At 45.4% G+C, this 25453-nt stretch overlaps 1 protein-coding gene across 2 annotated transcripts in view; it reads left to right on the top strand.

Moving 5' to 3' along the window:
• The first annotated feature begins 568 nt into the window (after nt 1-568).
• Nucleotides 569-25453, top strand: part of Sb (serine proteinase stubble) — an 81584-nt gene continuing 56699 nt past the window's right edge. The window contains exon 1 of one of the 2 annotated variants that reach the window (XM_069325356.1): nt 569-726. In XM_069325356.1, coding sequence (XP_069181457.1) covers nt 633-726 — 94 coding nt within the window. In that variant the 5' untranslated portion in view covers nt 569-632. Of the gene's footprint in view, nt 727-11679; nt 12233-25453 lie in introns of those variants that run through there. The other variant, XM_045745224.2, reaches the window with a different exon arrangement.

Here is a 25453-nt window from a genome sequence, read left to right on the forward strand (position 1 = left end):
AGTCTCGTTTTATTTTGTTTAAATACAGAATATCTTCGTAATTTGTAGAATATTTAAGATCTTGGTTGCATAATTGTGTTCGTTCTCGACTCATAACCGGGAATCCCAGGCGGGGCTGAAATGGTTAGGCACGTTTCCCTTCACCTAATGCCTCTGTTCACCTAGCATTAGGTACAGTAATTAGGTTCCTGGCAGTTAATCAGCGTCTTGTGAGGCTGCACAATTATTATTATTCTTGCCCTAAACGCTGTGTGTATTAGTGGCTTGAGGCATTGTATGTACTAGCTCTATCTATAAATCTATAAATTTTTGTATAACCTCTTGTATGTATGTACTTTACCTGAATAAACATTTGAATTTGAATTTAGTGACTTTAGGCATAATATGAACTTGCTCTATCTAGATATTCAACATTATGTTTATAACTCATCTTGTATATATGTACTTTTACCTGAATAAACATATATTTATTTATTTATTTATTTATTATTATAGTTGTGAAGTTAGGCCTGTTTAAAATTGGTGCGGGCGGGAGATTTGGCGCCCATAGTGTCAGTGCGGGCGCGGGCGCCAAGCCGTCCACACCCCGACGCCTCCATTCCCTTCTACTCATCAATTCCTGAAGTCCAGGAATGATCTCGTGTCTCCTTGATCCTCGCCAGCTACAGCCGGCCTCGTCAATCGTCCGTCTTCAGGCCAGGACGCCACCGGAAGAAGACTCCGGAGGTGAGGCGTCCCTTGTGTGCGTTGGTCTTCCCAGGGACCGACGCCATTACTGGCTGGCGGCGTCGGTCTTGTGTAACTCTCCCTAAACACCTTAATTGGTCTTCACCCTCCACTTGCATTGTTGAGTAATTAATAATAAACCGCGTGAATATTTTGTCTGCAGAATATTCCTTAGATTGTATTGAATTTTACTTCAGTAAGTTAAATATAATACAGATATTTTACTTTTGTTTTAAACGTTTTTCGGATCTACAACATACTTTCATGTTGGTCAGTTAGCTGCGGTTATGACCATATTTATCAACAGTGTTGAAGGGACTTCAGTAGAAGGGACTAAGAAGTAATAGAAGTCAAAGTAATCTTTTGGGCTTGTATAATACATTTTCGTTTTCTTTGATTGGGTTCTTTATTGAAAACGGTAATATAGTATTGAAGGGTAACTATGGTAGAGGCTGCATCTTGGCTTATAACACTAATTTTAAAGGCTGTAGTGTGTTTGCCGTTTTGAGAGTATATGATGACATGTGCTGGAGTGCATTGTGTAGTGCGGTACACACTATAGAAACACACAATGGTGCAGAGCACGGTACAGATTACTGAAGCGTGGTACAGGCATCATGAACACAGTTGATTTGAATACAAAAAGGTACAGAAGGTGGTGAACGTATCCACGTTGGTGGTTAAATGGTACTTTATTTCCAAAGCTAATAGTACACATAGCGTTTCGGGACAACGTTACAGAGCCTGGTACAGAACCTGGTACAGAGCTTGGTACAGAATACATAAACACAATGTTACATAACATTGTACAGAATACATAAACACAATGTTACATAACATGGTACAGAATATGTACCAATGTTACATAACCTAGTACAGAATACAGAGCTAATGTGTTTCGTGTGAGATTCTGAGGCGTCCATCGTCGTGTTACTGAAATCAATTTTCTAATTGGTTGGAAAATACTTAGTTAGCTCATTCACACATATAAGCCCTCCAGACCTTCTTGATTGGTGTCAACATTGTTAAAATGTATTACTAAAACTGCAACTGAAGTCAGAATGTATGAGATTTGCAATTTCTTGCAAGAGCAAGACAGAGATAACGGCTCTTTCCTTGCACCGTGAGAGATTTTTCAATGTTTTTTTTTTTTTGCCCCTCCCTTTCCACCAAAGAAGCAAATTAAAGATGAGCCCAAGCTTACTTAGTCTTGACGTAAAGCTCAACCCATTAAGCCATATTTATACTCTGTCTACAGATACGTAATTTTGGAGACAACTTTTTAATAAGGGTTCAAGAAATATGTAAATATGAACAAATCCACAAGAGGCCGTGATGAGGATTCGAACTTACGTCCGAGAGGATCCCAGACGCTGCCTTAATGGATTGTGCTACGATATGGAAAAGAATTTTCCATGTAGCATTGCCCTTGTGGATTTGTTCATTTGATGCATCACGCTAGTGTGATTTATGTGTGTAAATATGTAAATATTTCATTCGAAATGACCTATTATCAGAAATTTGAATCCAATATTCCCAGTTTTTTAGGTGTAGGTAATAAATGTGGGTGAATATAACAGTTTCACCGCCGCCCGCTGTAGGGGGGTGGGCATTACCGCCCAAGGGATGGGTATGGGGCACTCTGCCGCCCATGGGATGGGTATGGGGCTCACTACCGCCCACGGGATGGGTATGGGGGCTCTCTATCGCCCACGGGATGGGTATGGGGCACTCTACCGCCCATGGGATGGGTATGGGGCTCACTACCGCCCACGGGATGGGTATGGGGGCTCTCTATCGCCCACGGGATGGGTATGGGGCACTCTACCGCCCATGTGATGGGTATGGGGCTCACTACCGCCCACGGGATGGGTATGGGGCCCACTACCGCCCACGTAATAGGTATGGAGTGCATAATAAATGAACTAAACTGAGCTAACAGACACACATGTTGCTGGAGTCTGGAGTCAGGCAACATAAGGCCGCATTGAGAAGACAATTACCAGGGTGACAATAGAAAGCTTCGGGTGAGGTCGTGAACGAGTGTCACGGTATGTTCAATACACTGTGTTTAACGTGGTTGAACACACATTAACCCACACACCCATGTAAGTGGGAAATAACGACGCTTTGCCATATCGTTTGGTCATCAAAGTTTTAAAGACGACTTCGGGGTCCGATTAAGACGTTTCGACTCGACAAGGGTCTAATATGGACCGAAACGTCGTCACTTCACTTCATATGTGTGGGTTGTACTGCCTTTCATAGACATGACGAGGTAAAAAGTCTTCCATAAACATGACGTCAAGAGTCTTCCATAAACATGACGACGTCAAGAGTCTTCCATAAACATGACGACGTTAAGAGTCCTCCCCTACTCTTAGAGCCAATGATGTGCTTGTGTTTGACGTCCTTGATGTAACCTGAGAGGGGGCTGGCTCTCTCCCACCTTCACCTCCCTTACAACAAGCGAGAGTAACGTAAGATCCTTTCACTCTTGCTTTCCCAGTAAGAGAGAGAGAGGACCTCCAGTCAATGCCAGGACCCCCTCTTAGCGTCCCGGCCCACTAAGCCACGAGGACCCAAGACCCCACTCGCCTTGCCTGAATGAGATTGTTCCTACCCCTACAGGTCTACCCCCTCCGGTTCCCTACCCCTAAACCCCCTGCCCTTCCCTACCTCGAGTGAGAGAACTCCTCCTTCTCCCCGGCCCCTACAAACCCGGATCTCAGCCTCACTTTCACTACCGTTCAGCCATCATTGTCGGTGTGACACTCCCCCCTTCCCCTCCCCCCGCCTCCCGGCGGTCACGCTAGATGTAGCTGTTTACGCTAGGTGTAGTTACCTGTTTGCTTGGTTTAGTCATTTATTATGTACCCTATCCCATAGGGCGATGGTGGAAAGGGTTAGTCACAGAATGCGTTCAGGAACAACCCCACAGATCATTTAGCTAAACAAGTAATGATCCTGTGAAGCTAGTTATTAATTTGTAAGTACTTATAAATATATTACTGTAGATACTGACGTACATGTGTTTAAATCACGACAATTAACACGTGATGAAAAATGTGACAGTGTCAGACCACGGAGGAAGGATTGAAACAGGAATTTCCTTAAGTACTTTCGTATTTAATAATACATCTGAATACATCATCCTTCTGAAGATATTATTATTAAATACGAAAGTACGTAAGGAAATTTCCTGAAAACAGGAAATTCTTGTTCCAATCCTTTCTTCGTGGTCTGACACTATCACATATGTACATACATATAGCTTGGAATGGGCCTCTATGTACCTCTTTGAACGTTTTCTTGTTTGGCTTTGTTTTGTTTCGTGGAATTTTTAGGTAAAGATTCTTTGACGTTGCTTCATACTTGAGAATGTCTCTCACGTAGGTTGCATATAGGACCCTAAATACTCCTTTATGCATATACCAGAAAGATACACTGCCAGTTTGACGTTCAGTGGCGACTTAATTCTGCAAATGTTGCACGCTGGCATTTGATTTAGGGGTTAAGGCTACATCTGGGTCTTCCTCTCCTGATGCAGAGTCGTGTCTCCCATTACTTCTGTATTGTATCATCCAGGCGCCGGCGAGAAACATTGGGCAGAGTTTCTTTCACCCTATGCCCCTGTTACCTAGCAGTAAAATAGGTACCTGGGTGTTAGTCAGCTGTCACTGGCTGCTTCCTGGGGGTGGAGGCCTGGTCGAGGACCGGGCCGCGGGGACACTAAAGCCCCAAAATCATCTCTCAAGATAACCTCCATGGCCGCCATCTCCAGTGTTTGTGCACGCGAGTGCTGGGGGATACCTGATCTGATTCATCCAGGTATTATTCTACAGCTCAGTATTACTAATATCTGATTCTCGTGTCATAATATCGAACTGATTAGAGATGACGCTGAAGGGGCGGACGCTGAAGGGGGCGGACGCTGAAGGGGGTGGATACTAATGGGGCGGACGCTGACCTAAGGGGGAGAATGGGAAGTAGGTTCTCAGTGGTTTGTTTGTTTGATGTCTTGGTCCTCCGTCATGAAGGGGGGAGGGGGGTGTCTGGCTCTATCCTCACCCTTATCCTTGTCTCGTCTCCCCCAAATGGGGTTTCTCACGTCTTTCTCTAAGTTGACATCGCTGCCTCTCAATCCAGTATTCATTCCGTACGTCCTATTCCTTGTATCCCCATCCCGTCACATGAGCGTTATGCCTTGTACCCCATTCCAACACTAAGCTCTATTCCTTGTATCTCATCCCGTCACATGAGTCCTATTCCTTGTACCCCATCTAATTCTGGCAACATTTCTAACACACTCTTCACCGACGCCCTTAAAGCCATCTTACATCACTCTCCCTTCCCATAACCCTCGCCTTAAGCTCCCTCTCTACCTTTCCCTCCACACATTACCCTCCCTAATGGGTCTCCCTCCCACCTACTCCCACTATAATGGGTCGACACTACACCCCTCCTGTGACGACGCCCCACCCTTCCCCTCCTCCCCACCTCTTCCCCAATATCGAGCGAACTATGTTACTTTTACTTTCATGTGAGAGATCCGGGTAGATGAGTGACCGGATCCGGCCAGACTTAGTAGGATAATTTGGCGGGTTCGGTTACTGGAGTGGGCGGCCGCCGCCCTTTCCGGCCTGATTGGGCGGGTGACCATCCCACGAGTGATAAAGATTATAGGAAAATAACTAGAGAAAAACAAAGATTTAAAGTATCAAATTTGAGTTCGAAACAACGGGTTCATAGACAGATTTAAATATATAAAAACGAATTAGGAAAACAGTAACTGGGTCAGAGGGAAATTCACGAGTGGAACAAACTATCAAGGGCCGTCACTGGAGCAAATAGTTCGATCATTAAACAAAAAAATACGATAGGCTTGGAAGCGAAACAATTGAGCGTAAATTGAACCTGTCTCACATTTCAGCCTGAAGCCTAAACATGGCCCCGTAGACCTCCTTCAAGTGCTGCCTCCTTGTGTGTTGTGTCCTCACGGAAACACACACACACTCACGGCAGTAACACGAGACCTAACTTCCCTATACTATCTGGCACTAGAAAGTTTGGGTCATCTTGCGATATCACCGAGGTTGGGCGCCCGGCCGGGTGTGATCTTGCAGAACTGATTCAACATGGGAACAATGGCGGGCGGCGACACTGACTGCGACTGACACGTTGCCAGCAAAATGAGGTTTTTGTGTCGTGCTCCCCGGCTACTTACGCCGCCGGGGGCAACTGCAGTCTCCAGCTATAGGATTTTATACAAGACTTACATCATAGTGGGGCCTCGTAGCCTGGTGGATAGCGCGCAGGACTCGTAATTCTGTGGCGCGGGTTCGATTCCCGCACGAGGCAGAAACAAATGGGCAAAGTTTCTTTCACCCTGAATGCCCCTGTTACCTAGCAGTAAATAGGTACCTGGAAGTTAGTCAGCTGTCACGGGCTGCTTCCTGGGGGTGGAGGCCTGGTCGAGGACCGGGCCGCGGGGACACTAAAAAGCCCCGAAATCATCTCAAGATAACATCAAGAAGATAGTTGTTGTTTTTGTTCCACAGGGGCGAATGGTGCCAAGAAACTGGCCAATGTGTTCAAACCTTCCCCCCGGCCCAGGACTCGAACCCGGACCCTCTCACTCACAAGACGAATTTACCTCTTTTAAAACATCACCTCTCGTTGTTTCTTAGGTAGGTAAAGGTAGGCACAGAGTGTATCACGTGTCAATCAACATACACAGAGGACCCCAAGTGCTCTCATTATAGTCGTTCCCCAGACAGTGTAGAACACCCAACTGTTCTGTGGTTTCCCGAAGACTTTCCTGTAGTGCCACACTGCCACCAGTGCCAGCAGTAGTGTCATAATATCAGTATTGTATGATATGAAAGAGCTTTACCGACCATCACAGGCTATCTTAGAGGCTAACAAGACAGTAAAAACTAGTATTTTGTTTTAAAATTCAACCATAAAATTCTGAAATTTCCTTTTAGTGACCTGAAAACTCGAAACTGTTTTTCTCAAATTTCATCACATCTGACCTGAGAAGATCAAAAATGAAATCATTCCGGATATTCGTAAATATCCGTCTTCAAAATGACGGGAACGTGAAGTGTTTAATACTCGTGGCCACAGGGATATTGCCCTAAATCCACACCGGACGTGAACGGACATCCTGAGTGCGTCCACTCCGGTTCACTTATCAGAGTAACGTGAGGTTCTCTGATTCACTGTGTACTCACCTAGTTGTACTCACCTAGTTGTGTTTGCGGGGGTTGAGCTCTGGCTCTTTGGTCCCGCCTCTCAACCGTCAATCAACAGGTGTACAGATTCATGAGCCTATCGGGCTCTCATATCTACACTTTCGTGTGTGTTTCGTCATGTGGGGTTGGGGGGGGGGCGTTGTTAGGAGGTGTGTGTGGGGGTGTGTGTAGTGGTTCCCTGTGGATGATGCCAGATCCACCTGGCGAGATGGATCTGGGGGGGAGGGGGGAGAGTGTGGGGCGGTGGAAATTGATGATAATCTGTTCTTCACGAGACATGTTAATTGACGAGCCAAATGAGGTAGTCAGGTAGCTTGTTTATGAAGGGTAGACCTGGCTGCTGATGGGGGGGGGGAATGGGGGCCCCTCCGTCAGGAACAAACTACCCAACAAGAGGTAAGGAACCAGATGTTCCCTCAGCACCCAGAGGGAGCAGTGCCCCCCCCCCTACCCCTCATCACACCACCTACGGAACCCATTTGGCAACAGGCTAACAACCGAAATATTAAAAAATATTACTCAATCCGATAATTACACAATACTATTATGTAAAATTCAAGAATATATTTTAAAAATAAATGACAATAATAATAGTAATAACTGGTGACCATAAACAATAGACTCGAACAACAGCCAATGTGAAGACGAGGTCAGTAGTCACCCCGCGTCCCGACCCGTCACCAGGTAAACAATACCACGTGACTCTCACTTGCCGCCAGCTATTGTTTGCTTCCCAAGACATTGTTTGTTGTTAACACCCTCATTAACGATTGTTCAGGGCGGGGAGCGGCGCCCCTGGGGATTACTCACACAAGGTCGCTTGCCCGTCAAGCGTGAGATTGTCGGTGGCTTGGGTACACGGTGGCTTGGGTACACAATGGCTTGGGTCCACGGTGGCTTGGGTACACAATGGCTTGGGTACACGGTGGCTTGGGTACACAATGGCTTGGGTCCACGGTGGCTTGGGTACACAATGGCTTGGGTACACGGTGGCTTGGGTACACAGTGGGTTGGTTACATACCTACAGAGATGTCTGGTGGTACCTGACGCCTGCTACGGCGGAGGTGAGGCAGATGAGGGCGGAGGCAGGACGAGCAGTAGGCCAAGGAGAGGATGGATGGTCCGTTGAGCATCGCTGAGAGGAACATTACCGTCTGGTGGAGTGGGAGGGTAGTGATGGTGGTGGGGGTGGAGGGACTGGTGGTGGTAGTGGGGGACTGGTGGGGGGGACTAGTGGTAGTGGGGGTGGAGGGACTAGTGACTGGTGGTGGTGATGGGGTACTGCATAAGTGTTGATATTAATATATCTTACCAGAATGTTTTTCTCTGGTAAGATACTCTAAATTCCCACAATCTACAATTATTGTGGAAATTTAACTTCTTCAACAACTCTTCCTTAAAATTACGACATACATATCAAAATTTATTGAAGAGAATGTATTTTGGTGCGAGGTTGGAGTCAGGCCTCACCCAGCTTTCCAAGATGGCACAGGGAGTGTCATTGGCAAGTCGAGGTTGGCCCCAGTGCCACACTTTAAGAAATATCGGCATCTTTAGCGACCCCACAGCAATTTTATTAAAGTTTAATCTGAAATAGAAGTTGTGTTTTCCGTAGAGTTATTGCTCAGTGCTTTGTAATATTAAATTTTTCTGAGAGGGAGAGAGACAGAGAGAAGGTATGTTAGAAAAGAAGGAGAAAGAGGAGATAAAGACGGAAGCGGAGGAAGAGATCAGAGAGTGGGGAGATAGAAAGAGAGGGTAGAGAGGGAAAGAGGGGTGGAGAGAGATAAGAGGGGGAGAAAGGTGGAGAGGGAAAAGAAAGAGGGATAACGAAAGAGAAATGAGAGAGACACATCTAGCATCTCATATATATATATATATATATATATATATATATATATATATATATATATATATATATATATATATATATATATACATATATATATATATATATATATATATATATATATAAAATCAACGTTTAAGAAAGCGCATGAAACAATATAATAAAAGCGAGGTGCACTAGACAGACAGCGTAAGACACGACACAAGATCCCACCTGTAGGGCTCCGGAGGTGATGAATCAACACTTTGCAAGGTGTGGGGAAAGGCAAGGGAATAATGGGGGTAGGGGGGTGATGGAACTAGGGAGGGAGGGAGGGAGATTGTAAGGAGGATACAGTAGAAAGGAAACAGTGGAGTGCATAGGGATGTGGGTGAGAGAGTGTAAATGGGTATTTCCGGCCAGGTAATCCCCCCCCCCCCACCTGCAGCGCCTACAGCAGGAGTCATAAGTAGGTCACAGGGCGCCACTATACCTCCTGGAGCACATATATGGAGCACATATGGAGCACATAGCACAGACCAGGTCAAGACCTGGGGTCAGATTTACGAAAGCATTTACGAACGTGTACATCTTTCCTCAATCTTTGACGGCTTTGGTTACATTTATTAAACAGTTTACAAGCATGAAAACTTCCCATTCAACTGTTGTTATTGTTATAAACAGCCTCCTGGTGCTTCGGAGCTCATTAACGGTTTAATAATTGGAAACAAAGCTGCCAAAGTTTGAGAAAAGATGTACACGTTCGTAAGTGTTTGCGTAAGTGCTTTCGTGAATCTGGCCCCTGGCAGGTCGTTGGTACAAGACACCAGGTCTCAACTTTCACCCCTGTGGCAGCCAAGCATCTATAGAGACCCGCCAAGATGACACCGTACTTGCCATATCAATTGTCTTCCAGTATGCTAGGCACTCCTTTTGGTACTCGGTACTCAGCCACGCTGCTGTGTTCCTCGCGTCTATACTCTGGTATGTGTAGAACACATGAAACACTGTCTTCTTCTAGTGTTCTTGTTCTGTTGTCGTTCGTGTTCTCTTATTACTCCTGTGCGGTGTTCGTATTCTCTCGTTGCTTGTATAAGTTCATAGTTCCACGCCTCTGCCGTCGTTATGCTTATCTATACTATCTGTTATCTGTTGAATGAATGAATGGTTGGTTGGTCTGTAAATAATTTGTCTGATGCGGTAACACCTTGAATGAATGAATAATGTAATGCTATATCAACATTAACTGTCACCTGGATGAAGAGTGAACTCTTAAACCAACGATAATCACATCCACGAATGCCCATAAGGGCAGGTGAGTTCTTGCAAGTCTTTGGGCTTCAACACTGAAGGATCTTGCAAGTCTTTGGGTCTTCAACACTGAAGGATCTTGCAAGTCTTTGGGCTTCAACACTGAAGGATCTTGCAAGTCTTTGGGTCTTCAACACTGAAGGATCTTGCAAGTCTTTGGGCTTCAACACTGAAGGATCTTGCAAGTCTTTGGGCTTCAACACTGAAGGATCTTGCAAGTCTTTGGGTCTTCAACACTGAAGGATCTTGCAAGTCTTTGGGCTTCAACACTGAAGGATCTTGCAAGTCTTTGGGCTTCAACACTGAAGGATCTTGCAAGTCTTTGGGTCTTCAACACTGAAGGATCTTGCAAGTCTTTGGGCTTCAACACTGAAGGATCTTGCAAGTCTTTGGGCTTCAACACTGAAGGATCTTGCAAGTCTTTGGGTCTTCAACACTGAAGGATCTTGCAAGTCTTTGGGCTTCAACACTGAAGGATCTTGCAAGTCTTTGGGCTTCAACACTGAAGGATCTTGCAAGTCTTTGGGCTTCAACACTGAAGGATCTTGCAAGTCTTTGGGTCTTCAACACTGAAGAATCTTGCAAGTCTTTGGGCTTCAACACTGAAGGATCTTGCAAGTCTTTGGGCTTCAACACTGAAGGATCTTGCAAGTCTTTGGGCTTCAACACTGAAGAATCTTGCAAGTCTTTGAGTCTTCAACACTGAAGGGGTCATGCAAGTCTTTGGGCTTCAACACTGAAGAATCTTGCAAGTCTTTGAGTCTTCAACACTGAAGGGGTCTTGTAAGGCTTTGGGCTTCAACACTGAAGGATCTTGCAAGTCTTTGGGTCTTCAACACTGAAGGGGTCTTGCAAGTCTTTGGGCTTCAACACTAAAGGATCTTGCAAGTCTTTGGGCTTCAACACTGAAGAATCTTGCAAGTCTTTGGGCTTCAACACTGAAGGATCTTGCAAGTCTTTGGGCTTCAACACTGAAGGGATCTTGCAAGTCTTTGGGCTTCAACACTGAAGGGGTCTTGTAAGGCTTTGGGTTTCAACACTGAAGGGGTCTTGTAAGGCTTTGGGCTTCAACACTGAAGGATCTTGCAAGTCTTTGGGGTCTTCAACACTGAAGGGGTCTTGCAAGTCTTTGGGCTTCAACAATGAAGGATCTTGCAAGTCTTTGGGCTTCAACAATGAAGGATCTTGCAAGTCTTTGGGCTTCAACACTGAAAGGATCTTGGAAATCTTGGGTCTTCAACAATGAAGAATCTTGCAAGTCTGTGAGTCTTCAACACTGAAGGGGTCTTGCAAGTCTTTGAGTCTTCAACACTGAAGGATCTTGCAAGTCTTTGGGTCTTCAACACTGAAGGATCTTGCAAGGGGGGGATGTAGTTAGTGGAAGGAAGGGGAAGGGAAGGTGACGACGGGGTCGGGGGTTCCGGAGACCCGGACCGTCGGGTGGTGAAGGTATTAGCGGGTATCCCCAAAATGTTCTTTACACAACATCCAACGGAAAGTAAAAGCAGAGAGCGGCTTGTGTCGCCAGTCATTCCTCCTCTAGCGCGGCCGTCGCCCACATCGTCCTCCTCCGGACTCTTGGCAGCTCCCCCAGTGTCTCTTGGGGGACTTCGTATACCTCACACGGACACATATACACCCCTCACACGGACACATATGTATCTTCTGGCACCCTTCAGGGCCTCATAACTTGGCAAACACACACATATACAACAGGACAATTAGTCAACGAAGTTAATATATTTTTCCCCAGGACTTCTGCACGCACGCACGCACACACACACACACACACACACACACACACACACACACACACACACACACACACACACACACACACACACACACACACACACACACACACACACCTCCCGGGGGACCTCAACCTTGCTGACATTAACACCGGCACCGCTGAAGCTTCCATTAAATCAGATGAAGTTTGTGGCGTAAATACTTCCTCAATGTTCCCGTATGGTCTTACCGGAGGAAAAGTTTAGGGAGACGGACTCTGGACTGTCACTGTGTTGTTATAAGGATGAGTGTGTCCGCCTGGTGAGGACTCTTACCCTAACGTCTTCCTCCTGCTGCGCCTCGTTGAGATGACAGGTGAGTGATGAGTATGGTTGATTGTCAACACATTTCTGATATGACAGGTGGGTAATGAAGAGCATCTCACGAAGGCAAATATGTCAATCTTCTGTGTGTAGACAAGAAAGTATTTCCCCGTGAAGGTATTGGTGAACATCGTTCACTTAAAGATGCTACAGTCAGATGTTATGGTCAAATGGGTGTTACATCCTCTGGGGGCTACATCCTCTGGGGGCTACATCCTCTGGGGGCTACATCCTCTGGGGGCTACAGGGTACGGGAATAGGGAATAGGCCATTCTCCCTCTTCGCCCTTTACATCAGGGGCGATGTAAGGGCGAAGAGGGAGAACGGCCTATTGACATAGCTCGAGTGCATGGGGGGTTGTGTAAAAGCCTGGTTTGTGCCTCGGAGAGGCTGCGGGATCCAGTAAGTTCAGTAGAACTTCGGTTTCAACCCTTTTACCCTGTCGTAGCTCAGTCGATTAAGGCAGTGTCTGGGATCCTCCCGGACGCAGGTTCGAATCCTCGTCACGGCCCTTGTGGATTTGTTCATTTGAAGCATCACGTTAGTGTGAGCTCTGTGTGTGACCTCCAGTCATATCTCCCCTTGCCCTACACCTCCAGTCATATCTCCCCTTGTCCTACACCTCCAGTCATATCTCCCCTTGCCCTACACCTCCAGTCATATCTCCCCTTGTCCTACACCTCCAGTCACCAGGCTACGTGGGGCCTCGTAGCCTGGTGGATAGCGCGCAGAACTCGTAATTCTGTGGCGCGGGTTCGATTCCCGCACGAGGCAGAAACAAATGGGCAAAGTTTCTTTCACCCTGAATGCCCCTGTTACCTAGCAGTAAATAGGTACCTTGGAGTTAGTCAGCTGTCACGGGCTGCTTCCTGGGGGTGGAGGCCTGGTCGAGGACCGGGCCGCGGGGACACTAAAGCCCCGAAATCATCTCAAGATAACCTCAAGATAACACCTCCAGTCATATCTCCCCTTGTCCTACACCTCCAGTCATATCTCCCCTTGTCCTACACCTCCAGTCATATCTCCCCTTGTCCTACACCTCCAGTCATATCTCCCCTTGTCCTACACCTCCAGTCATATCTCCCCTTGTCCTACACCTCCAGTCATATCTCCCCTTGTCCTACACCTCCAGTCATATCTCCCCTTGCCCTACACCTCCAGTCATATCTCCCCTTGTCCTACACCTCTAGTCATATCTCCCCTTGCCCTACACCTCCAGTCATATCTCCCCTTGTCCTACACCTCTAGTCATATCTCCCCTTGCCCTACACCTCCAGTCATATCTCCCCTTGCCCTACACCTCCAGTCATATCTCCCCTTGCCCTACACCTCCAGTCATATCTCCCCTTGCCCTACACCTCCAAAAAGCACGAGAAGCTTGACGTAGTCGAGACACACAAGATCTTCCGGCACGTTGTTGAGTCAGAGAAGGAAGATATACAGTCAGGTTTAGTGACCTGGTGAGGAGCGGACCTGCCTGGAAACCGGGATATGAGTCTAAAGGATGTGAAGAAATGTTTCCTGGCTGTGTAAGCCGTCAGCAGACACAGTGAACACCAGTTGGAAATGCCTTATATACTGCATACAGAATAGCGTGATGCATCAAAGGAACAAATCCACAAGGGCCGTGGCGAGGATTCGAACCTGCGTCCGATGCGTCTGGGATGTTATATATATATATATATATATATATATATATATATATATATATATATATATATATATATATATATATATATATATATGCTCTCGGACGCAGATTCGAATCCTCGTCACGACCCTTGTGGATTTGTTTGCCTTATATACTGTTTTAGTACCAGATACCACACGATAGTTGATGATCGGGAGTTATTGCATCGTTCGATTGGCAATTGAAAAGGAGGGGTCCAGTAGCTGAAGCTCGGCATGTAGGACATTTAGGTGAGTTCACTAGATGAGCACCCGCACCCACCCCCTTTCCCCCCCACCAAACCCACAGGTGTAGGGGGCCTCGTAGCTGAGTGGACAGGGCTCCGGGGTCATAGTCCTAAGGGCCGGGCTTGATCCCCCGACAGAGCAGATACAAATTGACAGAGTTTCTTTAACCCTGATGCACCTATTCATCTAGCAGTAAATAGGTACCTGGAAATAGGTAAATAGGTAGTTAACTGGAACCTTTGTGACGTAGGGATCTGTGGACTGGAACAGTACACAAACTAACGTGTACCTGAGAGAGAACACGTCCAGAGACTGCACCTGTCAGGATGCTGACAGTCGAATACAATGATATGAAAGAAACTCTGCCCATTGTTTCTCGCCGGCGCCTGAAATCGAACCCAGGACCACAGGATCACAAGTCCAGCGTGCTGTCCGCTCGGCGGACTGCGGCTAGTCTTGTCTCAAATTAACATTTAACTCTAATAATACCAATTCCATCTGAAAAATAATGAAATAAACACATATACAAAATAGTTTAATATAGTGCGCGTGCCTAGGGGAGTTCAGGAGTCCAGGTTCGATCCCCTTATGCCATGGTCTTGGTACTATATTCTTGTGACTTTATTGTGATTAATATATAAATTCAATTCAATTTCTTTCTTTATTATGCACCCCATATCCATCCCGTGGGCGGTGGTGTAAAGGGTTACAGAGGCACATAATCGGTTCAGGAACTGAACCCTCTAGTTCGTTTAGCTAAGTAAATAACAATCTTTTGACGCTAGTTACACAATTATTAGTGTTATATATACATGTATACATACTCATACATACATGTACATATATACATACACATACATATACAGTCACCTACACAAATACACACATCAATTATCTTTTGTATCACAAGTGATTCAACAAGAGGCTCACAACAGTCACTATACAAGGCACTTTACATCTATGGTGAGTCACACAGTTACTAGTCTTGTTCCACACCCATCCAACTGGGCGGCAGCTTTACAGTCATGTGCTCCACACCCACCCAACTGGGCGGCAGCTTTACAGTCATGTGCATGCATTACCTACAGTAAGCAAATTTTGGATACTTCGTTAAGATTCCCGGCAGCACATCATTAGGGTGGTTGTACTGAACGGGGTGAGAATAGCTTGAGCTACCTCATCCCTTTGTGTGTATTTTACCTCAATAAACTTATTTCAATTTCAATTTCAATTTCAATCATTATGAATGAAGTACTTACACATTTCTTGGACTCCATTGATGGTGTTATCTCTGAATTTCACGAAGGGATGTAATTTGTTGTTGTCAAATTTTATATATATATATATATATATATATATATATATATATATATATATATATATATATATATATATATATATATATATATATATATATATATATATATATATTTCTTGATGCTTCTATATTGGAGCGGAGTCTTGAGGTGGGTATATATATATATATATATATATATATATATATATATATATATATATATATATATATATATATATATATATATATATATATATACTCCCCGAGGGGAAAGGAGACCTTACCCCGCAGGAAGGCGACCTTACCCCTTGGGGAGGCGACCTTACCCCGCAGGGAGGCGACCTTACCCCGCAGGGAGGCGACCTTACCCCTTGGGGAGGCGACCTTACCCCGCAGGGAGGCGACCTTACCCCGCAGGGAGGCGACCTTACCCCGCAGGGAGGCGACCTTACCCCTTGGGGAGGCGGCCTTACCCCGCAGGGAGGCGGCCTTACCCCGCAGGGAGGCGGCCTTACCCCGCAGGGAGGCGACCTTACCCCTTGGGGAGGCGGCCTTACCCCGCAGGGAGGCGGCCTTACCCCGCAGGGAGGCGGCCTTACCCCGCAGGGAGGCGGCCTTACCCCGCAGGGAGGCGACCTTACCCCTTGGGGAGGCGGCCTTACCCCGCAGGGAGGCGGCCTTACCCCGCAGGGAGGCGGCCTTACCCCGCAGGGAGGCGGCCTTACCCCGCAGGGAGGCGACCTTACCCCGCAGGGAGGCGGCCTTACCCCGCAGGGAGGCGACCTTAGGAATTACCAACCGGTTCTGCGGCAAATTTCACTCTCGAGAAAAACAGGCTTTAAGTTATATTTATTCTCTCTCATGCAGCAATATTTTTTTCGTGTTATTTTCTTTTTCTTGTTTTTTCTGGCCTTTAGCCTTCTCTTCTATGTGTGTATGTCTCTCTGTCTGTTTGTCTGTCTGTCTCTCTCTCTCTCTCTCTCTCTCTCTCTCTCTCTCTCTCTCTCTCTCTCTCTCTCTCTCTCTCTCTCTCTCTCTCTCTCTCTCTCTCTCTCTCTCTCTCATGCGTGACATGAGTAATGTAATGTGTTGTGCTCTTGTATAATTCTCTTAAACGGTTCACGTAGCACTCTCTCCCCCCGAGCCTGTCTTAGCTTTCTAATCCTCACTTTCTAATTAGTGTTTATTTAATAGTTCGTGTGTTGCGGTGTTATGAGTCCTCTGTGTTAGCGTGTTCGGGGTTCTCTTTTCCGTGTCTTAGGAGCCCTTCGTGTTGCGGAGTTAGGAGTCGTATGTGTTACAGGTGCTTGGCATTGTCTGTATTAGCGTGTTTGGAGTCCAGTGTGAAGAGAGACTTCTGACATGTATCGTCACTCCTTTCAGCAGGCTTTCTTGCCTTCTTCTCTTTCATCTCTCCATATTTCTCTTCTCCGCGACCCACACTTCTCCCACGTCTCCAGCGACCGTCCTCCTGCGTTCGAGTTGGCAAAGTGTGTTGATGGATCTAAGACGCTTCTCACGAACGTAAACACTCACCTGCCGGATTCAGGGACGGTGGCCGAGTCAAATTTCCTCACTGGTATGCTGGTATATCATTACTAGAGTCACCAGGAAGTTTGTTTTCCTTAAGGAGGTCTCTCTAAGCTGTGGCCGAGGCTGTCTTCGAGGTCACCCATCCAGTTACTGGCTAGACACAACAGTGATAAACCAGGGCTTCGGTGGAACTACTTATTTTTAAAGTTATGCCGGACTCTTGGGCTTTTATCACAGGTTTTACATAGTTATTTTAAGCAACGAGGTGGAGAAGGCTTCGGAGTTGTGATAATACTCCATCGTTGAATGACCCTTTCATTATATTATAGTGTTTTGTTGAATGTTCCAACCTCACAATTATCTTGTTTAAAAGGCGTCGTTTGCTTGTTTGGGGTGACTTTGGGGGTTGTAGTACATAATACAAATAACCATAACAATTTTGCTGTTATTGAAAAGAATTAGACTTTGTTTTAATAATAATAATAATAATAAAAATATTATTATTATTATCATTTATTATTATTATTAAGGAAAGCTATACTTTAGTCGACTAAGGCAGCGTCTGGGATCATATTGGCCGTAAGTTCGAATCCTCATCACGGCCCTTGTGGATTTGTTCATTTAATGCATTCTATTGTGATTTCTGTGTGTATTGAAGTGAGGGGCGAAGAGGTAGAACAGCTTGTTGACAGAGCCCGGGTGCATTTGGGAAATTGTGTAAAACCCTGGCTTGTGTCTCGGAGAGGCTGCAGGATCCGTGTGAGGCCAGTGGAACTCCCGGTTACAATTCTCTTAACCATGTCGTGGCCTAGTCGACTAAGGCAGTGTCTGGGATCATCCCGGGCGTAAGTTCGAGTCCTCAATACTCAGTGAGTATTTGATTGCACTTTATTGCTTTTTTTTTCGTGGCGTGACAGAAAATAATAAAATTATTTTCGTTGTGTGGAATATGAGATAATGATGACGTCTTTGAGTACACCTTCTTGAGGTTATCTTGAGATGATTTCGGGGCTTAGCGTCCCCGCGGCCCGGTCCTCGACCAGGCCTCCTTTTTGTTACCCCCCCCCCCAGGAAACAGCCCGTAGCAGCTGTCTAACTCCCAGGTACCTATTTACTGCTAGGTGAACAGTTCCATCATGGTGAAAAAAACATTTGCCCATTTGTCTCCGCCTCCTCCGGGGATCGAACTCGGAACCTCAGGACTACGAATCCAAAGCGCTTTCCACTCAGCTGTCAGGCCACAGTCTTGCGAGAAGACTTCCCAATCTTTGTAGGTTACGCTATCGTCATTTCCTCAGTGTTTCCCAGATCCAAAATGGTTTCCGCTCAAACTATTGAATTAAAGAAATAAAGTATAGCGTCAGAGTAATAACTATAGAGTCAGAGGCAACAAACAATAGTTAGAGCAAGAAACTAAAGAGTGGATGACACATTAGACAGAGCTAACTAGTGGTACTATGAACCTGTCAACGCTCTCGTGCTATAAAGCGCAGATCACTATAGCGTGACATTAATAACCTAAAATTATTGATCCATATTTAAGAATGATGACGAATTTAACCCTTTGATGAAGTTTATGGTGCTCTATATATCATTCCTGACCAGTTTCTCTTACACTAAGTCATGTGTTACACGTTGTTTTGCTTCATTCTCTGCCTGAATGACCCCATACACTCTCTATTTATTCATGGCTAGAAAGGCATCAATAGAATCTCGACTAATTCATTCGCCATTCAAAACCACCACAGAAAATGGGTACAGTCAACAGTATTACATAAATGGGTACATTAAAGACCACAGAAAGTGGGTACCCTCAAAACCATCACAGAAAATGGGTACATTCATGATCATCACAGAAAATGAGTACATTCATGACCATCACAGAAAATGGGCACATTCATGACCCTCACAGAAAATGGAAACACTCAAGACCATCAGAGAAAATGGGTACATTTACTGTAGTTCTCCCTCAAATACAAGTTAAATATTGACATATTCGTGGTGGGGGTCAGTCATATTTGTTCTTAATGCAAACGGACTGAGTTCGAACCCTCGGCTCGAGTCGTGATTCACTCACTTCAAGCTCGGAGTGCAAATACAAATAACCAAGTTGGCCTCCCAGCACCTGGACCTAAATATTTACAAACAAACAAACCATATAAGCTGAACTGTGTACAATTTGTTCTTGTTTTAGGAAACCAATTTTCAAGATTCGTATATTAGCTGCCTATTGTCGTGGACCATCATATTTGACCCCATTAGCGAGGTCCTCTCTTGGTCAACGACTGACTTATGCAAGGCTGCGACCACAACAGTCAACCAGCTCTCAGGGTATTACTACTAGGTGAACAGAGACATCAGGTGAAAATGTGTTCAAACGTCTTACCCTGCCGGGAAATTGGATCCGGGGTCATTTGGTTGTGAGCTGACGGCACTAAGCACTTAATGCAATGTTGGATCTGTGGAGAACATGGAAATTCAATTTCCAAATTAAATGGACCCAAAAGTGCAAGTTTTGGGGTTCTCTGGTAGGTTAGGAGAGCAGCAAGTTCTCCTAAGGTTTCAATACGTCATGAAAACTGTTAATTTAAAGTGTCCTCTCCTAACCTAACCGAGTAAACCATAGGACCCAAAACAGAAAACGGCACAGTACGTCACTTTCGCGAGCCGCTTCCATTTTCTAGTGCGCCAGTTTTTAGCCTTAGTGTGCATACGAGCAGCGAAAAGCGACATTATTTGTCAGATGACGGGTTACCGTAGCAACATTCACAGAAAACGGACGCACCATCATGAGCAACATTCACAGAAAACGGACACACCGTCATGCACTCACAGAAAACGGGCGCGAGGCCCCGTGAGCCAGTCAAGCAAAGAGTGAAAGTGGCGGGAACAGTTAAGCCAGTAACCCCAGTAAACGGAACCTCTCCTCACGGGCCAGCGGTAGAAACAATTAAACAACCAACGCACTGAGGCGACAAATGAACAACTCTGCCAGAATGTAACTCTGAACTGTATTTACAAAAACTCTTAATTAACTCACTAATGACTGAACTAGGTAAGGGAAGCATGTGATGCAGCTGTGTTCTCTCGGTAACGGAGAGAGAAAACGGAGATGCTATATATATATATATATATATATATATATATATATATATATATATATATATATATATATATATATATATATATATATATATATATATATATATATATTATACGACAGTTCATCATAAAACTTGTTATGAATTACTGCAGTAGGACATCACACACACAGGAAGATAGTATGAGGCTACAAGATGACCTAGACAAGCTGAAGGTCCAACAAAGGGCTACTAAAGTTCAACACGAGTAAATGTAAGGTCATGAAACTAGGCGGTGGAAACAGGCCAGACACAGGATACCGAATGGGAGATGAAGTCCTTCATGAAACGGACAGAGAAAAAGATCTAGGAGTTGATATCACACCAATCCTGTCTCCTGAAATCCACATAAAAAGAATAACGTCTACGGCATATGCGAGGCTGGCTAACATCAGAACAGCGTTCAGGAACCTGTGTAAGGAATCCTTCAGACCCTTGTATACCACATATGTAAGACCAATCCTGGAGTATGCGGACCCAGCATGGAGCCCGTATCTTGTCAAGCACAAGACGAAGCTGGAAAAAGTTCAAGGTATGCCACTAGACTAGTCCCAGAACTAAGAGGCATGAGTTTCGCGGAAAGGCTGCGTAAAATGCACCTCACGTCGCTGGAAGACAGAAGAGCTCAGGGAGACATGATCACCACCTACAAAATTCTCAGAGGAATTGACAGGGCAGATAAAGATAAACTGTATAACACTGGCGGTACGCGAACAAGGGGACACAGGTGGAGACTTCAGTACCCAAATGAGCTACATGGACGTTAGAAAGAACTTTTTCAGTGTCAGAGTAATTAACAGGTGGAATGCATTAGGCAGTGATGTGGTGGAGGCTGACTCCATACACAGTTTCAAATGTAGATATGACAGAGCCCAGTAGGCTCAGGAATCTGTACATCAGTTGATTGACATTTGAGAGGCGGGACCAAAGAGCCAGAGCCAGTTAACTACTCTGACACTGAAAAAGTTCTTTCTAACGTCCCTGTGGCTCATGTGGGTACTCAGTTTCCACCTGTGTCACCACTCAGTTTCCACCTGTATGTGTGTGTGTGTGTGTGTGTGTGTGTGTGTGTGTGTGTGTGTGTGTGTGTGTGTGTGTGTGTGTGTGTGTGTGTGTGTGTTAGAAATATGTTGCAGATATGATAGAGGCTAAACAGGTCGGGAATCAGTACATTAGACAACCGACGGTTAGAAAGGCGGGGTCCAAGAGCTCGAATCTACAGGAAGAAATAGTAAATACGTGTGTGAGTGTTTGTCATGTTTACCTTCTGTCACAACCTCCTCTCTGTCATCACTACAGCCCCTCCTTCCTCCTCTCTCCAGTCTCTCTATTTCTACTTCTTCTTCCATTGTTATTTACTCCTTTCTCTCATTATCTCTTCTCTTGCATCCTCCGTTTATTGCCATCTGTTTTGTAAACTCATTGTCATTTCATTGCGTTGCATATTTTCACTTTGCATCCTGTTTTGCTAGATCCGCGAGAGAGAGAGAGAGAGAGAGAGAGAGAGAGAGAGAGAGAGAGAGAGAGAGAGAGAGAGAGAGAGAGAGAGAGAGAGAGAGAGAGAGGCAGAGGAGAGAGACTAGACAACATAACCAAATTACCTACTCACTTGCTAGCATGAAACACTAGCCTAATTTTGCTGCTTGAGTGGAAGCTACCACCCTCCCCAACATGGTAGTGTAGGGAGGGTGGTGGGTAGTGTAGTGTAGTGACGACTACTGTGACGACTTCTGACTGGAGTCGTCACTACCGTCCACGTGTCAGTGGTCGTTACATCCGTCTACCTGTCACAGGGGTCGTCACAGCCGTCCACGTGTCAGTGATTAAAGCAACCGTTGTTGACTTGTAGGGGATGGTCAAGATTTGGCCTAGTAACTATCACAAGGGAAATAGGTCGCGGATCATTACATAAAGCAACTCTTGGTTGGAAAGGCGGAAAATAGCTGGTACGAACAGGCACGCTAATGATCACCTTCAGCTGATCTGATATGCCCAAGTATGTGTGTGTGTGTGTGTGTGTGTGTGTGTGTGTGTGTGTGTGTGTGTGTGTGTGTGTGTGTGTGTGTTTCCTGCGGAAATTAATGATGTTCCTGGTGAGGTCAGCAAGAATGTCCGAGCTACTCTTTCTTCTCAGGTGTTGCTTAAGGAGCTCCAGGTCAGCGACTCCCCTGCATAGTGACGTAGGCTCATGGCATGACTAACCCCCCGGTACCGTATATATAGGCTCTATGGAGTGCGCATAGAGCCCATATAACCAAAAGCAGGGACCACGGGGCGTGCCCCACCTCACCCTCCAAACTCCAAAAAGAGTTTGGAGGGCGAGTTTCCTCCACTTCGCGTCATCAGAGGAAGCTCAGTACTTCTTCCTTACCAAACACGGCCCTTCATTGTCCTGGGAAATTTGACTTTCGTCTGATGATATGTTATTGTGGAATGACTACGTTCACCGACCGGTGGAAGCAGCTTGTTCTGTTGGGGGGGCAAGTTCACCTCATTAGGCTAAGTTGAGTTAGGTTAGGATAAGTTAAATTAGGTTAATGATTGATCAGGGTATGTTAAGATTGATTATATAAAAGATTAGGTTATTGTAACGCAGTTTAGGTTAGGTTATAATATGGATTATATCATGTTCGGCTATTATTGATTAGATTACGTTAGGCTATTATAAATTAGATTATGTTAGGCTATTATAAATTAGATTATGTTAGGCTATTATAAATTAGATTATGTTAGGCTATTATAAATTAGATTATGTTAGGCTATTATAAATTAGATTATGTTAGGCTATTATAAATTAGATTATGTTAGGCTATTATAAATTAGATTATGTTAGGCTATTATAAATTAGATTATGTTAGGCTATTATAAATTAGATTATGTTAGGCTATTATAAATTAGATTATGTTAGGCTATTATAAATTAGACTATGTTAGGCTATTATGGTTTAGAATATGCTATTCTATTATAGATTAAGGTTAAATTTCGATTGTTTTGGGCTAGGATAGGATGAATTATTATAAATTAAATTAGGTTTTAAAGCTGAAAGCATTACCAGCTGGCCTTGTTGCCTTGTTGATATACACTGAACTACTTGAGCCTTCAAGAAGGTAGTTAGGGGGCTGGGGAGGGGAGTGTGTCAGAGTTCTCACAACACGATCTGAAACACAGCTTACTTGCCTTGTATTGCTGTACATATTCTTGGTTACCTCAGTGTTACAAGGAGCAGCTGGTAGGCTAGGATAAGGCACGTTAGTACAATAATTTAATCAGCGCTGGCGAGAACGGGCTAACTACCGCTAACAAGCTACTCACACCATCACCATTGGACTAAGACAGTCTCCACGTGAACAGTCTCGCTCTCACACCATCTAAGAGGATCTCTGCATCTCGCTAAAGACACACACACAAACACACAGGCACTCATGGCCTATTCAAAAGGAATAACAGTACACAAGGGCGTTGCTTTTGAGGCAATTCACTTCCTCTTCCCCCACCGCTGACAGCCGCTGCAACAGCCGTAAGCTTCCAGCTGCTCCAGCAGCAGCAGCAGCAGCAGCAGCGGCACCGGACTACTGCCCCAATAATCCTTTAGCCCGTGAAATAACCCAGAGCAACAGCTTTAACTGATGGAAAATATTCATTTTTTTTTTTCATGCGCATTTTCCATACCTGGAGGGAAGGGGGTCATATTTACACACCTGGAGAATGGTGGAGCTTCAGTACACACCTGGAGAAGGGTGGAGCTTTTCCCCCCCCCCACACCGCTACGAATGACGTCCCCACAGTTGTGGAACATGATAGCCGCGACCGAACGAAGATATTTAGCGATAGCAAACACCGGAAGATAACCAAGGGTACCTGTCTAGAGAAGATAACTTCCTTGCAGCAGCACAGATCTCATATGATCGTGAGGAGCGGAGGTGGAACTCAACCCGCACCTGGTGACTGAAAGTGACAAGAAGACTTCGGGGTCCGCCTTGTAGACACTTACCAAGTGTCGGCCACGACGGGGCCGAGGCGTTGTCACTTTCATTTATGTGACGTTCTGATTTTGTAGACGACTACGGGCTCAGCATAGCCCGTGCTACTTGGAACATTTTGTTCCAGGTAGCAAATCTTAAACAATAACATCTGATTTTGTTCATTTATCATGCGTCCCATATTCCATTCCCGTGGGCGGTGGTGGACCCCATACCCATCCCCGTGGGCGGTAGTGGACCCCATACCCATCCCGTGGGCGGTGGTGGAGCCCATACCCATCCCGTGGGCGGTAGTGGACCCTATACCCATCCCGTGGGCGGTGGTGGAGCCCATACCCATCCCGTGGGCGGTAGTGGACCCCATACCCATCCCGTGGGCGGTAGTGGACCCCATACCCATCCCGTGGGCGGTGATGGAACCCCATACCCATCCCGTGGGCGGTGGTGGACCCCATACCCATCCCGTGGGCGGTAGTGGACCGCATACCCATCCCGTGGGCGGTAGTGGACCCCATACCCATCCCGTGGGCGGTGATGGAACCCCATACCCATCCCGTGGGCGGTGGTGGACCCCATACCCATCAGCTGGGCGGTAGTGGCAAAGGGTTACAAGGGGTTCATAATGAGCTCAGGAACTGAACCCTAAAATTTCATTTAGCTAAACAAGTTACACAGTATAATAGTTGAAGAAGTGACCCACAAGAATCTCTGAACACTTTACATCTGAGGTGAGCTAATTACAGTTACTAACCATGCCCCCTGCACCTTTGGAGTGGGCTGGTGTAGAAAGTTTACACTGGTGTGTGTGCTTGCACTACTTACAGTAAGCAAACTTTGGATATGTTGCTAGGATTTCTAGCAGTACATCATTTTGAATGAAATACAATTTGGTGCCATTTATAATATGCATTATTTCTGATTTTTTTCACATTCAATTACATACTGACGAAAGGTATGTGAGTAGTTTTGGTGACAGTGATTACATTTGGTTGGAGCTTCCTGGGTGGTAAACTCCCACAGGTGCTTGTAGCCTAGCAGTAGTAACATCCAGAAGCCTACTGACCTTACTGAATAAATAACCTACAGTCATTCATTACTGAATGACCCCAATACAATATGTGTGTGACTCTTCCTGTCATGATAATATGACGATAGTTGAAATAACTGGTGAGGATTTCACTTTGTCTCAAGCCTAATCAATTTTGTGGCAGTTGTGGGTCTACAGCTTTTCTTAGGCTGCTCATAGACATTTCAAGATAGTAATCCTCTTCAAGGATTACTATCATAGTAATCCTCTTCAAGAGTCTATGCTTTAGCTTACTCATCATTTCTATCATGCATTCGAA

Source organism: Procambarus clarkii, chromosome 16 (genome assembly GCF_040958095.1).
Source record: "Procambarus clarkii isolate CNS0578487 chromosome 16, FALCON_Pclarkii_2.0, whole genome shotgun sequence".
NCBI classification, from domain to species: Eukaryota; Metazoa; Arthropoda; class Malacostraca; order Decapoda; family Cambaridae; genus Procambarus; species Procambarus clarkii.